Raw genomic sequence first — 14268 nt, forward strand, 5'->3', positions numbered from 1 at the left:
GACCATGAGCCAGCAATGTGCCCTTGTGGCCAAGAAGGCCAATGGCATCCTGGGGTGTATTAGAAGGGGTGTGGTTAGCAGGTCGAGAGAGGTTCTCCTCCCCCTCTACTCTGCCCTGGTGAGGCGGCATCTAGAATATTGTGTCCAGTTCTGGGCCCCTCAGTTCAAGAAGGACAGGGAACTGCTAGAGAGAGTCCAACGCACAGCCACGAAGATGATTAAGGGGGTGGAACATCTCCCTTATGAGGAGAGGCTGAGGGAGCTGGGTCTCTTTAGCTTGGAGAAGAGGAGACTGAGGGGTGACCTCATTAATGTTTATAAATATGTAAAGGGCAAGTGTCATGAGGATGGAGCCAGGCTCTTCTCAGTGACATTCCTTGACAGGACAAGGGGCAATGGGTGCAAGCGGGAACACAGGAGGTTCCACATAAATATGAGGAAAAACTTCTTTATGGTGAGGGTGACCGAACACTGGAACGGGCTGCCCAGAGAGGTTGTGGAGTCTCCTTCTCTGGAGACATTCAAAACCCGCCTGGACGCGTTCCTGTGTGATATGATCTAGGGAATCCTACTCCGGCAGGGGGATTGGACTAGATGATCTTTCGAGGTCCCTTCCAATCCCTAACATTCTGTGATTCTGTGATTCTGTGATTCTGTTTTTTGTTATCTTTTTGCATGAACTATCATATAAAATAGCATAAAAATGATCATACATATTAGTGTAAACATGAAGAGAAATTTTCCAAGCATTCAAAGGACAAGCTGTGCAAGATCTCTATCATGGCTTGAGTAGCACTGCCATGTTATGGTGCTCTGAAAATTTTAATAATTTTAATATTATAATAAACATTAGAAATTTATATGTCTATGACTATATATATATATGTATTTTTTTCATACAAAGCCTTTGTATCTTTATAGGAAACAGAATAAGCAAATAAGGGAAATATCTACATAGTAAAGTCTTAAAATTTGCTCAGTACCTGCAAACCCTTGTTGAGATTTTGTTTCAAGTGGCATAGATGTACAACAGACAGCTCCTTAGTACTGAGCAAGGGCGTATATCCTAGGCACACTGCTTCAGACCAGCATAAAAAACAGTGTGGTGTCACATGCTGACCCCAGGCCCCTGACAGCAGTAGCTACAATTCCTCAAGGAGTGTAATCTGTTTGCCTACCACTCTTATTTAGTAATTTCAGCAATTCTGCTGCCTAAGTTTCCCTTCAGAGCAAACCAGAGCATGGTGGGAGTCCAGGTTGTGACTTCATTTACACACTTTCTCTTGGGAGCAAATTAGTACGCAAGCCAATGTGGAAGGGTGCCATTTGGGTAATCTTGGTGGAGGACTGTTAATAGAGTATAGGGAGTTTTGTATTCTCTTCCTGAACAACCATTTAAGACCTAACAACAGTATAATTTTCTGCTACTAATTTAATTTATGTATACATGGGTTCATTTTGCATTTGTTGTTGGCAAGACACCAGATTCCAGTCTGACTTAAAATAGATGTAGAGTCAAAGCAACTCTGTTATCTAAAGATTTCTGCCAAGAAAGCGAGACAGTGAGACATTTTAAAAAGAAATAATAGAGTACATTATAACCATTGGGATGCCGATATTTCTGTTTTGCCATGGTTTGCATCTGTTACCAGTGTCCCCTTCAGGCTGAATACTCAAAACACCCCCCAACTGCTGAAGAACACTGTTGCAGAAAAATGGTGTTAATGCTTCATGTAATGTAAAACTTACATTGAGCCTTAATATACAGTTTTACAGGCACGTAAAAATGATCTCTTTGCTGCTTTATGAAAAGCGGGTGATTTTGAGTGATTGCTGCATATCTTTGCGGTATGAAAAGGAAAGAGGCCAAAAGCCAAGAGTTTCTGTCCTTCGGGAAGTGCTGTAAGGGTCTCATGCTATGAAAGTGAGAGTGTTACTATTGATTTCAGCAAGTACAAGACAAAGCTCAGTTTGACTTAAGCACATTATTGCTATTATAAGATAAAGAAATATAAAAAAAATGGTTAAGGGAGGCTGATAGCTCATTCATTCATTAGTCTTTGTATAACAAATCATGAAGCTGGAGTTGTAAATGTAGATTTGGTAGCATTTATTAATATAGGGTTTGGTCCTGCACTGGAAGCATTTACTCATGTTAATTTGTGAAACTTTCTGCATGAAGTGGGACTGCAGGAATCCTAATTTCTGAGGATTTTTAATAGTTTGTTTTATACACGTAAACTACTAAACACCCAGGATGCTGCTTATAGAGACACTTTTTTAAAAGTATCAAATTAAAAGTCTCCACGACTGATGCTGTTGATGGAATTGAGATGCATTCAAGATGCAGGACTTTAAGAAATCTCAGAGAAATGGCTAGGTATGTTTCGATTGCTGTGTTATCATTTTTCAATAAAAAGGTGTTACAGCTGATTTTGTGCTAGCAATTGGTGCATTATGCCTAGTTCCTCTTATATATGAAAGTCCAGCTTCACATGTTTTCATTTTTCACTTTTTATTGTTTTGTTTTAGTATTTTGTACTTGTTTTGTTTTGTTTTGTTTTTCTGATACAAAGTACAAAAGATCTAATTTTTCATCTCTCTCTGTCTTTTGGAAAGTACACTGTGGATCAAGGGAAATGTTAGGCATGAGAACCAGAGAATAGCTAAGGACAGAGATTAAAGGCATGAGAAATATTATATTACAGCATTTTTCAGAGGACTCTGGACTAAAAGCAATTCCTTTCAAAACAATCACCACAGTTTTCTATACCTAAATATTGGCACATATTAATAATATACCATATGCTTGGCTTAGCAGTGTGGATATAACACATCGGTCTACCAGATGCAATATTCTCTCTGGAACAGAATATTTCCTTGGAATATCCTGCTCTTTTTGACACCTCAGTTTTAACTTTTTCTATAACTTGATCTGAAAATGATGACCAGCTTGAAATCTATATAACTTGAAGGCTTTATCAGTAAAGCCCAGCAGAGTTATATTTCTCTGTGGCTGTGATGTTGAAACCTGGTGAAAAATCAATTTTTCCTTTTGCTGAATGGTTTATATGAAGCATTTAAAAAAGGTGAATGAGTGTGCTGAGGGCCTGTCATTCTCCGAGTACTTTCTTATGCAGCATGTGTAGGTACATCTGCCTGTTAGCCCTGAGAGGCTCTGTATGTTTGATGCATTGGATGTTGTGTCTGCAGGAAGGAAAAAAAGAAGAGATGAGATATATCAGAAAGTAAGTTGATAGCAAATGGTGTTTTGAACAGCCTGTATCCCCCAGTGTAATAGATTATGGAAATAATGATTCTGACAAGTGATACTTCTTTGTAACCTGAAGTGACACAGTAGGGATTATGCATGCTCATGTCATTCAGGACTGAGTACTTAGTTGTCTAGAAATGCTGTAAGAAGTGTCTTTATCACGAACAACTTTGTTGTAGATGCAGCAGCAAGAACTAGATTACTAAAAGAAAAAAATACCTGAAATAGTTGTTTACTATAATAATAATGATAATAATAATAATAATAATAATAATAATAATAATAATAATAATAATATTGGTTTAGCTAGCAATGGTAACAAAAATGGTATTTTTAATTCTGTTTTTATAGAGTTATCTTCTTTTGTGTGTTTTAATACTGTAATTTATCTTGTATTTAGAGATGAATTGTATGCTTTAACTCATTTTCAAGCTTTCTCAAACATAGTTTTTTCAAAGCCATAAATAGGTTGTTAATTAATTAACATGGCTAGGCAATGAGAACTGGGCTAAAGGTTTAAAAGGAGGTGTCAAGAAGCCAGAACAAATAAAACGAATTCAAAACAGTCTGTAAGAAAGGCACAGGGGGAATACAGAGGAAATTATTATACTAGAATAAAGAACAAAATGCTTCTGACCTGTACACTCTCATTAAGCACAGATCAAGAAATGCAACCCGAAAGGCAAGATAAAGTTAGCATATATATCTAGCCTCTCACGTCAATAGATTGGCTTACAGATATTTCCTTGCAGTAACAACAGACTGGTGTACCTTGCCAGAGGAAGATACTCTGGCTTCAATGGATTTGATGATTTTCTTCTTTCCCTGACAAATATGGGGACATGAAATAAGCCTAGGTAACTTAACTGAATTTTAGGAACATCATGTGGAATTGGAATTATATACAACGTAATTGTCTTCAAAGCTACCAACATACGCAGTCTGCAGGGCTGGAATTCTTCCTGTGGTTATTCTACCAATGAAAAGTAGCACAACGTTTTTAGTTAGGGGGGAAAAAAAGCCAAAACGCAACCAAAAAAACCCGAAACCAGAACCAGCTTTTAATCTGACCATTCTTAAATGAAAAGAATATTAATTGACTGGAAATATTTAAGAGTGCATTCATTTAAGAGTTTTGAATGCTGTCTTGCAATGTTGATAATTCACTCAGATTTTGTTTTGAATGGAAATTGCTTAAGAATGGAATATGCCTGTTTGTGGTGTACTTTGTACAGATGTTAAATAGGAATCTCACATAGTACATTTCGTTTTGCTGATTAAAATCTCCCCCCTTCTCTGTTCCTCCTTCTCTGCATTGCTGTTCCTTCCCCACATACGCAGAGTTAACTAATACCAGAGGAAGTGAGTTCATTTTGCTTCACTGCTTAAAAAAAATGAACGCTATGACCAACAGAATGAAAAAATCTGATAAGCTAAAACAAAAGGCAGCAAATATTGAGAACAAACTCCAGTGACTTAGGTAATATAGAATTGTTTCATTATAAGTATGAACATTAATGATTTTGGACATCTAAAAATGTAAAATTAGCAATTTGAAAACATTTATCTGGATGAGATAGAGCATTATACATGAAATATAATGACCTCTCTGAAATTCATCCAGGATGCTGTGGTACTCATTTAGACAATGAAGACAACTAGTTAATCATGGCAAAGAAAGCTAGACAGAGTAAATTAGTTTGCTGCATTCCAGAATTGGAGAGTGAAAATACTCTAAGCTTTTAGAAAGAGAATCCAAGAAGAGCAAAAGAGAGAGACCCTGGCTTTGGAATGGTCTATCAACCCATAGTGTTTGCATGATATAATTTTATGATTTTATCAGTTAGGCAGCCTACATTAAGGGGGTCTTAAACTTTGATTATATTGATTATATACAACATTATAGTTCATAATGAAAATTATCATGCATGGATTCAATCCTTATTTTTTTGGACTCTTGGAGCCTCTAATGAAAAGTAAATAAATTTAATTTAAAAACCTACGTGAATATGCGCGTTATAATGAAAAAGACTAGAAACTTCACAATTAAAGTAAGACATTAATAAACAAATTTTAACTTTTTTAGAGGATTATTGTCTTGATTGTGCTGTAGATATTTGTACTTTATCATATTTTTATCCTTAATGGTGCAGGAGTATACATTCTAGATGTTTTATTTCTATGTTCTTTAAATTAAATAGAGGAAAGTGTGTGTGCTACAGAATATTAGAATGTAAATTATTCTATTTAGACTCCAGATGAATGGTAAAAGAGAAAGTGAAGTTCATCTGCTTGTCACATAGGATAAGAATTCTGTTTTATCTGAAGGCTGCACATCATTTTACATAGTGAAAGCTTTATATACAGTTCTGAAATAAGGTTGTTCTTTTTTTTTTTTACCTAGAAAAAGATTTAAAATTTTCAGAATTTTTGTTCAAACAAACATCCAAGTATAGCATCAGTACTAGATTGTATACTTGATAAAGATATAAATAATTTAATCTCTAATTTTCATTTCCTTTCCTGTGTCTGAATCTGCTCTCCAAATATGACCAAGCTCCTGTACACATAAATATCATTTTGCTTTTAACTGCAGGGGGCTGAGGATCAGGTCCTCTCTTTGTGTATCTATCTTTTGCATGAGCAGTGTTACACCCTTGAATTATTTCCATTGGATTGAAAGAGAACAAGATCAAATTCTGCATGGTTCCAGTGCCATAGTTGTTTTTGAAAGAGCTATGGTTTTACAGGACTTCTGTGCTACATTCATATAGGCAGTATGTATGTTTGAGGAAAAGTGTGATGCTGGGCTTCCTTTGGAACTGCACGACAGCAGAAAATCTGCTGTCTGTCTTTTTTGATAAACGTGAGATAAGCTGATAAAGCAAGTTACTTTTTCAGTCTCACATTTTATTACATTATCTCTCAAACATTTTTAAATGAGAGTCAGTGACTCTGTAATGCTTGTACATTGTTGGGTTTTTTTTAATTACAACAGGTGCTTGTTTGTGGGTGATGTTTATTAGGAAACTGTGCACGTGTGCATGCATGCAAGTGTGCATGTATGTATGTCTCTGTAGAATGAGATTGAGGAAGACAGTGTGCCCTTTATATCATAAGATCTACTTCTTAAATTGTCTCACACTTTCAAAAAATGCAAAGACCAAATATGGAAACTTCAGCTCTAAAGAAAGAATGTCCTGGAAAGGTTTGAACTAATGAAAAAGAGGGGGTTTGATGTCTTACCAAAGTCGTTTTCATCACCAAACCATGCTGTAATCAGATAGTGCAACAGCTTATTTTTAAGCAGAATTTGAACCAGTTATATGAAATCAGCCTAAATGTGATTTTGTTTCTAAAACATTATTTTTCTTTTTATGCACATTTCAGAAACCTATGCAATAAATATTTAGACTGTTAATTTACTACCCTTCAATCTACCTTGCTATCTTGATCAGAAGTAATTTGCTTAATTGTTATTCCTATCCCATCAATCTCAGTTTTGCACTGACTTGAACAATGCCACTTTTTGCTGTTTGCACTTTAATTCGATTTCCATTCTAAGTTTATGAACAGTAATAGGGTCCTGCTTGAATATTCATTAGCTTTGAATTGTGAGCTATGAAAAGGTGCTTTGTTTTACCTTAATGAAAGTGGCTCAGCATGGGGTGGATCAGTAATGGCATTTGATTTTAGGTGTACAAGAAATTTGCTTTTTATTTATTGACACATCTTGTCCAAACAGCTCCCTCGCAAGTTAGTGGAGTAATGAAAGAGAGAGTGCTGCAGAGGAGTGTGGAGCTTTCCTGGCAGGAACCAGAACATCCCAATGGAGTCATTACTGAATATGAAATAAAGTATTATGAGAAAGTAAGTGCTAAGATTATCTGTAATGTACAACAATGTGCTGTTGGCTTCGTGTTGGCTTGCTGTGTTGTGGGACAATGTTAAAGCCATCAGCTATCCACTATCCTGTCTCTTCAAAGTCACAGTGATTTTGCTCAGTTTTAATAAATAGCAAATCCCTGCAATTATTATTGCTATCATATGTCCCATATATTGTATTTTAGTATCCTAAAAATGAAACATCCACTTGAAATGTGCTTTTTTTTCTTTTTTTTTTAATTGTTAAGTTGGACTTGGATATTTTACCGGGATTTTTGTCATTTTCCTGTCTCTTCTGCATTGTGTATAAAGCTTGTTTCATTTCCTTCTGTGTCACTGTAATTCCAGATTTGAGATGATATATCAAATACAACTCTTGACTGCATTTGGTGTTTCCTTATGAGCTGGGCACCTTTGACTTGATGTCTGAAAACTTCCAAAGCGCTTCCTACAGTTTCAGCTGATAAATATTGCTTATTTGTCCTTTTAAAAAGTCCCAGCATTGTGCAATTTATTTTTCACTTGTTCTCTCAACACAATAATGAATTAAGGGCTGCTTTTCAATAGTAGATGAAGTGATCTCTGTTTCTGGTAGAGTGAAATTGCAATCTTATTGATGTCAGTTGGAGTTTTGCCATTCATTTCGGTGTGTCTAGGGCTTCATTCATGATAACTTTGAAGTACTCCAGAACAAAAAAATTCTGACAAGCATATAAGTAGGGCCATATGCAACCGTAAGCTGGATGAAAGCAGAGTTAAGGCAGGTTGTACAGCTACATGTTTGTTATGGGACCCAGAGTAAGTGTGGCTCCTCTAGATTCCCTGGGAAATTTACTGTAGCAAATAATGTATTCCTAATTTTTATAATACATTCTGGGAGAAAAAAGAAATAATTAAAATGCAAACAAATGAACAAAGGAGCTCCTTTGTGATCACTTGTGAAGACATTTTATCTCTGCAAACAAGGTAATAGTACCTCTATATCAAAAAAGAGCATGTCAGCTTACTAGGTAACATAGAATTAGGTAAATTCAGACCAGATTGGATCTAATATCAAGTGTCACATCTAATTTTCAGAGCTGAATTACACAAATATCAAACAATCTTTATATGATTTGGGAAGGGAATAAAATGTTTCTTTGTTGATGCTAACTCCCAGTTTAAGTTGTTCACTTTAATGGCTCTTATAACAAAATTTACCAAATATGTACAGATAGATAGCTAAACAATTCTTTTAAGGGAATTTTACTGATTTTAGCAGGTAATTTTTGTTCCTCAAGCATGCATGTGTGTGCACACACAAATAAAGTCCATACATTTTTTAAAAAGAAGTTTATATATTTACCAAAAGCAAAACTATTCTCCACACAACAAAAAACTTAAAAAAACAAACTACAAACCAAAAAACTTGTTTTTTTTTGTTATGCAGAGTAATTTCTAATCTGTTACAATAAAATAAGTAGTTTAAATAGGTAGTGAAAAATGACAGAAAAATGATCAAGATACTAGACTTTTCATAAAATGATAACTTTTAGAATGTGGCTTTCATTATTTTCCCTGTATATTCATGTTACTTTGCGTAAGCAGCAGGATTTCATTGCTCGTTTCCTGTGTTTGCAAAGACAAGAACTGTTAAACTTTTGTAATGGAGGAAAACTACCAGTATTATACTTACTACAGTGAAATTAATAAAAGAGAATAAGATCATCCTACGAACAGTCACAGATAAACTCAACTCTATACCTTTAAATCAGTGAGACAATTTCAACACAAATACTTAAATGCTTGCCTTCCTTCCAAAATAATGCAGTTCAGCTTCAAAAGTACTTCATTAGCTTCTTGTTCAGAACAAGAGAGGCAGTTTAAGTTTTGTTCCATTAGTTTAAAAGAAAAAAATAAAAAAAAGATCTGAACATTCAGCTCCTTTTAAAGCCAAATTAAATCAAACATTTTTGTGGTTCTGAAATATTCTGATAAATGTTTTTTTCACCTCTCAATTCTGGCTAGGGCTGGAATGGAAACTGCCTGAAATCTCCCAAGTAAGCCTGTCCTGTGGGATTTCTAGCGCAGGTTATTTTTATTACGTTGTTATTTATTTATTTTGAATGCAAGAACTGTTGGCAATTAAAATAAGCCTCATTTATGCATCAAAACCCAAACTCTGAAATTCCGCTGTGGCTTAGAGTCCCAAACCTGACTGTTTATGGTTTCCTTACACTTGTTTCTCATCTCTCAAGCATTCCTCTTCTTTCTCACATACCAACGTACGTTCCACCATGGTCCTCACTTACAGATGATTTTAACCCTCTTGGAGAAGGTATGAAAAATACTTGCTAGATGAGCTGGTGGGCTTGCTCAAATGACAGACTGGGCAAGACCCAGGAGAAGCCATTACTGAATCTGAGAAAAGAAATCATATATGTTGTATTTAACCCTGTATTTCAGAAAAAGGTTTGCTGCTTTACTGACTGCGAAGGGGAAGGTTCTCCATCATTTTTAGTTGGCAAAGTGCTATTGAAATGAGTTACGGATTTATTCGTTCCCACTGTATCCGTCTCATTAGCACTGCCTCTTATGGCTTATGTTTCTCTGGTCATGTAGTGCATTCAGATGGTTGGTTAATTCATCTCTTCTGCCCTTCAAATCAGGGTTGCATCTGCCACCGAAAATCAACAGGGCTGCACATATCTATGCTGAAAGATAATCTGGATCAGTAAATGTGATGAATAAATAGAGCTTTTTGAATACTGTAATGATCTGTGATACAGCTTTTGTAGTATTTGAAAGTGAATTATTATTCATAGGGTTTGTAATCTTACAGCTTCAAATTTGGGGGGGTGGCATACTGAGCTGCTTTCCCTGGGTTCTTCTTGATGCCATAGAGTCAAAACCTGAGAAAAGACTAAAAGCCAGAGAAAAAAACCTAAATGAAAACTGAGTTAAGGACCTCCGAATTTGGTGCAAAATCCAGCCATTTGCACATTGGCAGTATTGTATTTTTTAAAGGTATTGGAAGGTAATAAGGGAACATGTTTTGACCATAAAAGAACAGATTTCCCTGTCCTTGAACTGTTTAGACCCCACAGGTCCCCCTGGAAAACAGCAGTCAAGCTATTTTCTCATCAAAATTTCACAAAATGTAATCAGAGCCAAAGAAGCAATCATTTTATGTCTGGATGTTTTATGGCTAACAACATGAGCATCCCATTTGAATTTTATGTTACACTTAGAGCTCCTCATGGCATTGATAGTGTTTTGTAATACTCCACAGAGTATGCTATATTTTTTATGTTGGGAAAAAAAGCATTCAACAAATTGAAATAAACTACTCAGGCTGACTGTCAGTTGCTGATGTGCAACCATGATAAAATCTGACCTGTAAATGTTATTTAATGTTTTTTCTTATTGTTTCCAGGATCAAAGGGAAAGGACCTATTCAACAGTGAAAACCAAGTCCACTTCAGCTTCTATTAACAACCTAAAGCCAGGAACAGTGTATGTTTTCCAGATTCGTGCTTTTACTGCTGCTGGTTATGGAAATTACAGCCCCAGACTGGATGTTGCCACACTAGAAGAAGCCACAGGTAAACAATTACATTTATAGGAAATTAGCACTTTCAGCAGAAGTAGTAAGTAAAACAAGAAAGGAAAGAGTCATAGGCAATATTATTAAAACTAGAAAGAATGAAATTCTATGTGAAGGTGGATTTTTGGTGTTGTGTTTTGAAGGATGAGCTTCAGTTCATTGTTTTACCATAGAACTACAAATTACACTCTTAAAATTAGCCAGATTTGTAGCATATCAGGTTCTTCTCCTCTGATGTCCTTCTAACACAAAGAAAAATTTTTTCCACTCAAATACACACCTCTTTACCCCCACAAGAGAAGTGAGTAGTGGTGAATAACTGTACTAGATTCCTCTGTAACTGAGGAGAGGAGGGAAGAGGAGATTTCAGCCCACAGAGGCATCTCCAGATTATTTTTCCCTGTTTGATTTCCTGAAAAAGCTCTTATACTTTTGTTTCCATGTGTGTGTGCATCTTGTTTAAACTATATGTCCATTCTTAGTGTTTTTTGGGTTGATTGGCTAGTTTCCACTTGGTTTAGTAAAGAAACAGAGGTCTCAAAGATACTAGGTTTCTTTCACGCTCATGTAATAAGTTGTAAGCTGTGTAAAGAAAAAACAACCTCACAAAAACCCTCACAATGGAAAGTATGAAGCTGAAGTACAAACTCACTCAATACAGTACACCAGAGAATCTGGCTGTGACATCTCAGCAGGGGATAACATTTTGGGAGAGCTTGCTCTTTCCTTGATGCTGAAACCAATCACATGCCCTTATTTGTCTAAAAATCACACTGATAAATTTTTACCCACAAATCATGCAGATATGTGCATGCATGCTTAGAAAAAATTTTCCACATTTTGGGTCTTCAGAATGAAACTCTTCCATCACTGAGACCTGGCAGCCGTGAGCCCATTCACGGGAACTGCCTGTGTCCCTGGCAGCTTTACTTCTCTGTCACAGACCCAAATTTGGTTACTCTGTTTTGGGTCATTTGCTTCAGGTTGACCTGCCTGACAGCACCTCAGTCAGATTTCGATCTGAGAATACATAGCCTACAGGTTCAAAGGGTATGGATGCCAACTCTGCTCTCTGCACTTTACCCAGCATATCTAAGGTGCGGACACACACTATTGTGTCTTATTAATTGCAGCCAAGTGTCACCTGAACAATATGTGGGTATTCTTGAGACACCATAGCTAGGTCTTCATTTCACCTTGGTGCCACACAGAATATGAAAACTATCACTAATGAATAATACCACATATCTAATAGGCATAATTGAAATAGTAATTATTATAATAGCTTACCTCTCTGTCTGATAGCATGCTTTCCATCCATAGAGTTCTGCTTTAGAAATAGTCAGTAACAGAATCCCCATTTTGCAGAATGGGAACCTGAGGTACAGCCAGAAGTAATTTCTTATTTTGAGCAGGTTTCTGGAAAACAAATTACAAGTCTGTCATAATCTATCATAAGTTTCTGCTAATTAGCTAATTTATTGTCCATAGTGGTTTAAAATTAGTAGACCAAAATGTTTCCCCAACATTTCCTTAATTATGTATTTTTAATATACTCAATGTAAGCATACTGGTAGCCGCTACGATTAGCAAAGATAATTTCAGAGGTAAAGAGTCTTGACTGGAGTTTGGTCAACATATGGAAGATTAGGAAATCCTAGAATAAATGCATCACTGACCATGCTCATGTACCCTTTTTCTGATTCAAGTCATGAAAAACTGAATGTAAACCAGCAACATACTTGGCCAGTATGCACAACAGATTTATCTCTTGTCACAGGCCAGCTTTGTGTTTTGACATGCCATGTAAAATATCCTGTGCTTTCACTAAAGAAAATTTTAAAAGCGACATATTCTCCATTATCTTCAGAGGACATTATAGAATATAATTCCCAACAAAGATAAGCATCCACAATTTTCCGTATGTGGTTTTCCAAAATAATGAAACTGTTGGTAAAAAGATAGTAAATTCCATTAAGTTCTTCTAGAATTGTTTCACGCCAGACTATTTGTTTCTTGTATTTTATTTACAGTTTTAACAGAACTTGCAGGCTAATTGAATTAGTCTTTTGTTAACGTTTTCAAGGAAGACCTTTATTGGATCATTTTTAGAAAATATAACTCAAGTGAAGTGCTTTACAAGTGAGCAGTAAACCAGTGGTATGCTACAGCTAAGAGGCATTGGCTTCTCATTATTCCAGGGGATTTCTGAATGCAGCTTTTAAATATGTCAAAGTACTTCAAGAATATATATATAGTGAGAGTGTATATATATACACATACATATGTATATATGTAAGAATATATATATAGTGACCATCACAGTCAGCTAGTCATGTCGCCTACCTGAATTTCTCCTGGCGCTTTAAATGGTTAGCACCTTTTGGTTGGTGCTGTTAATTAAGTAGATTTTTCATAGAATCACAGAATCATAGAACACCAGATTGGAAGGGACCTCAAGGATCATCTGGTCCAACCTTTCTTGGCAAAAGCACGGTCTAGACAAGATGGCCCAGCACCCTGTCCAGCTGAATTGTAAAAGTGTCTGATGTTGAGGAATCCACCACTTCCCTGGGGAAATTATCGCAATGGCTGATTGTTCTCATTGTGAAAAATTTTCCTCTTGTGTCCAATTGGAATCTCTCCAGGAGTAATTAGTACCCATTACCCCTCAACTTTTTCATGCGATTCCTTGCAAAAAGGGAGTCTCCATCTTCTTTGTAACCACCCTTTAAATACTGGAACATGGTGATAAGGTCTCCCCTAAACCTTCTTAAGGCTGAACAAACTGAGTTCTCTCAGCCTTTCCTCATACGGCAGGCTTCCCAGTCCTTTGATCATCTTTGTGGCCCTTCTCTGAACCCTCTCCAGCCTGTCCACATCTTTTTTGTATAGCGGGGACCAAAACTGACCCCCATGCCAGGTGTGGCATGACAAGCACTGAGTAGAGTGGGATAACGGCTTCTTGAACTCTGCTGGTGATGTCCTTGTTGATGCAACCCACCCTCCTGTTGGCTTGCTTTGCCACAGCAGCACACAGTTCACTCATATTGAGTTTGTTGTCCACCAGGTACCTTTCCACAGAGCTACTCCACATACAGGTAGATCCCAGCCTGTGCTGCACTCCTGGATTATGTTTTCACATGTGCAAGACCTTACATTTGTCTCTGTTGAAGTTCATAATGTTCTTGTTAGCTCACTCTTCCAGCCTATCCGGGTCTTCCTGCAGGGTGGCTCTCCCTTACGAAGTATCCACTTCCCCACTCAGTTTGGTATCATCAGCAAACTTCATCAGGGTACACTTGATCCCATCATCCAGATCACTTATGAAGATCTTAAGATATTGAAGTTGGGCCCCATCGATCCCTGGGGGACCCCACTTGTGACAGGTTCCCAGTTTGACAAGGAGCTATTTACCACCACTCTATGGGTGCGGCCTGTCAGCCAGTTCCCCACCCACCACGCAGACCACTAGTCTAGACTGTAACACACCAGTTTCTCTAGGAGGAGGCTGTGGAAACCG

At 36.8% G+C, this 14268-nt stretch overlaps 1 protein-coding gene across 6 annotated transcripts in view; it reads left to right on the plus strand.

Annotated features, from left to right (window-relative positions):
- Positions 1–14268, plus strand: part of EPHA7 (EPH receptor A7) — a 187580-nt gene that overhangs the window by 137484 nt on the left and 35828 nt on the right. For 4 of the 6 annotated variants that reach the window (XM_068407398.1, XM_068407356.1, XM_068407389.1 and 1 more), the window contains exons 6-7: positions 7020–7144; positions 10575–10743. In XM_068407398.1, coding sequence (XP_068263499.1) covers positions 7020–7144; positions 10575–10743 — 294 coding nt within the window. Of the gene's footprint in view, positions 1–7019; positions 7145–10574; positions 10749–14268 lie in introns of all 6 variants that reach the window. The other 2 variants (XM_068407363.1, XM_068407371.1) reach the window with 1 other exon arrangement.

This window comes from Nyctibius grandis, chromosome 1 (genome assembly GCF_013368605.1).
Source record: "Nyctibius grandis isolate bNycGra1 chromosome 1, bNycGra1.pri, whole genome shotgun sequence".
Taxonomy (NCBI): Eukaryota; Metazoa; Chordata; class Aves; order Nyctibiiformes; family Nyctibiidae; genus Nyctibius; species Nyctibius grandis.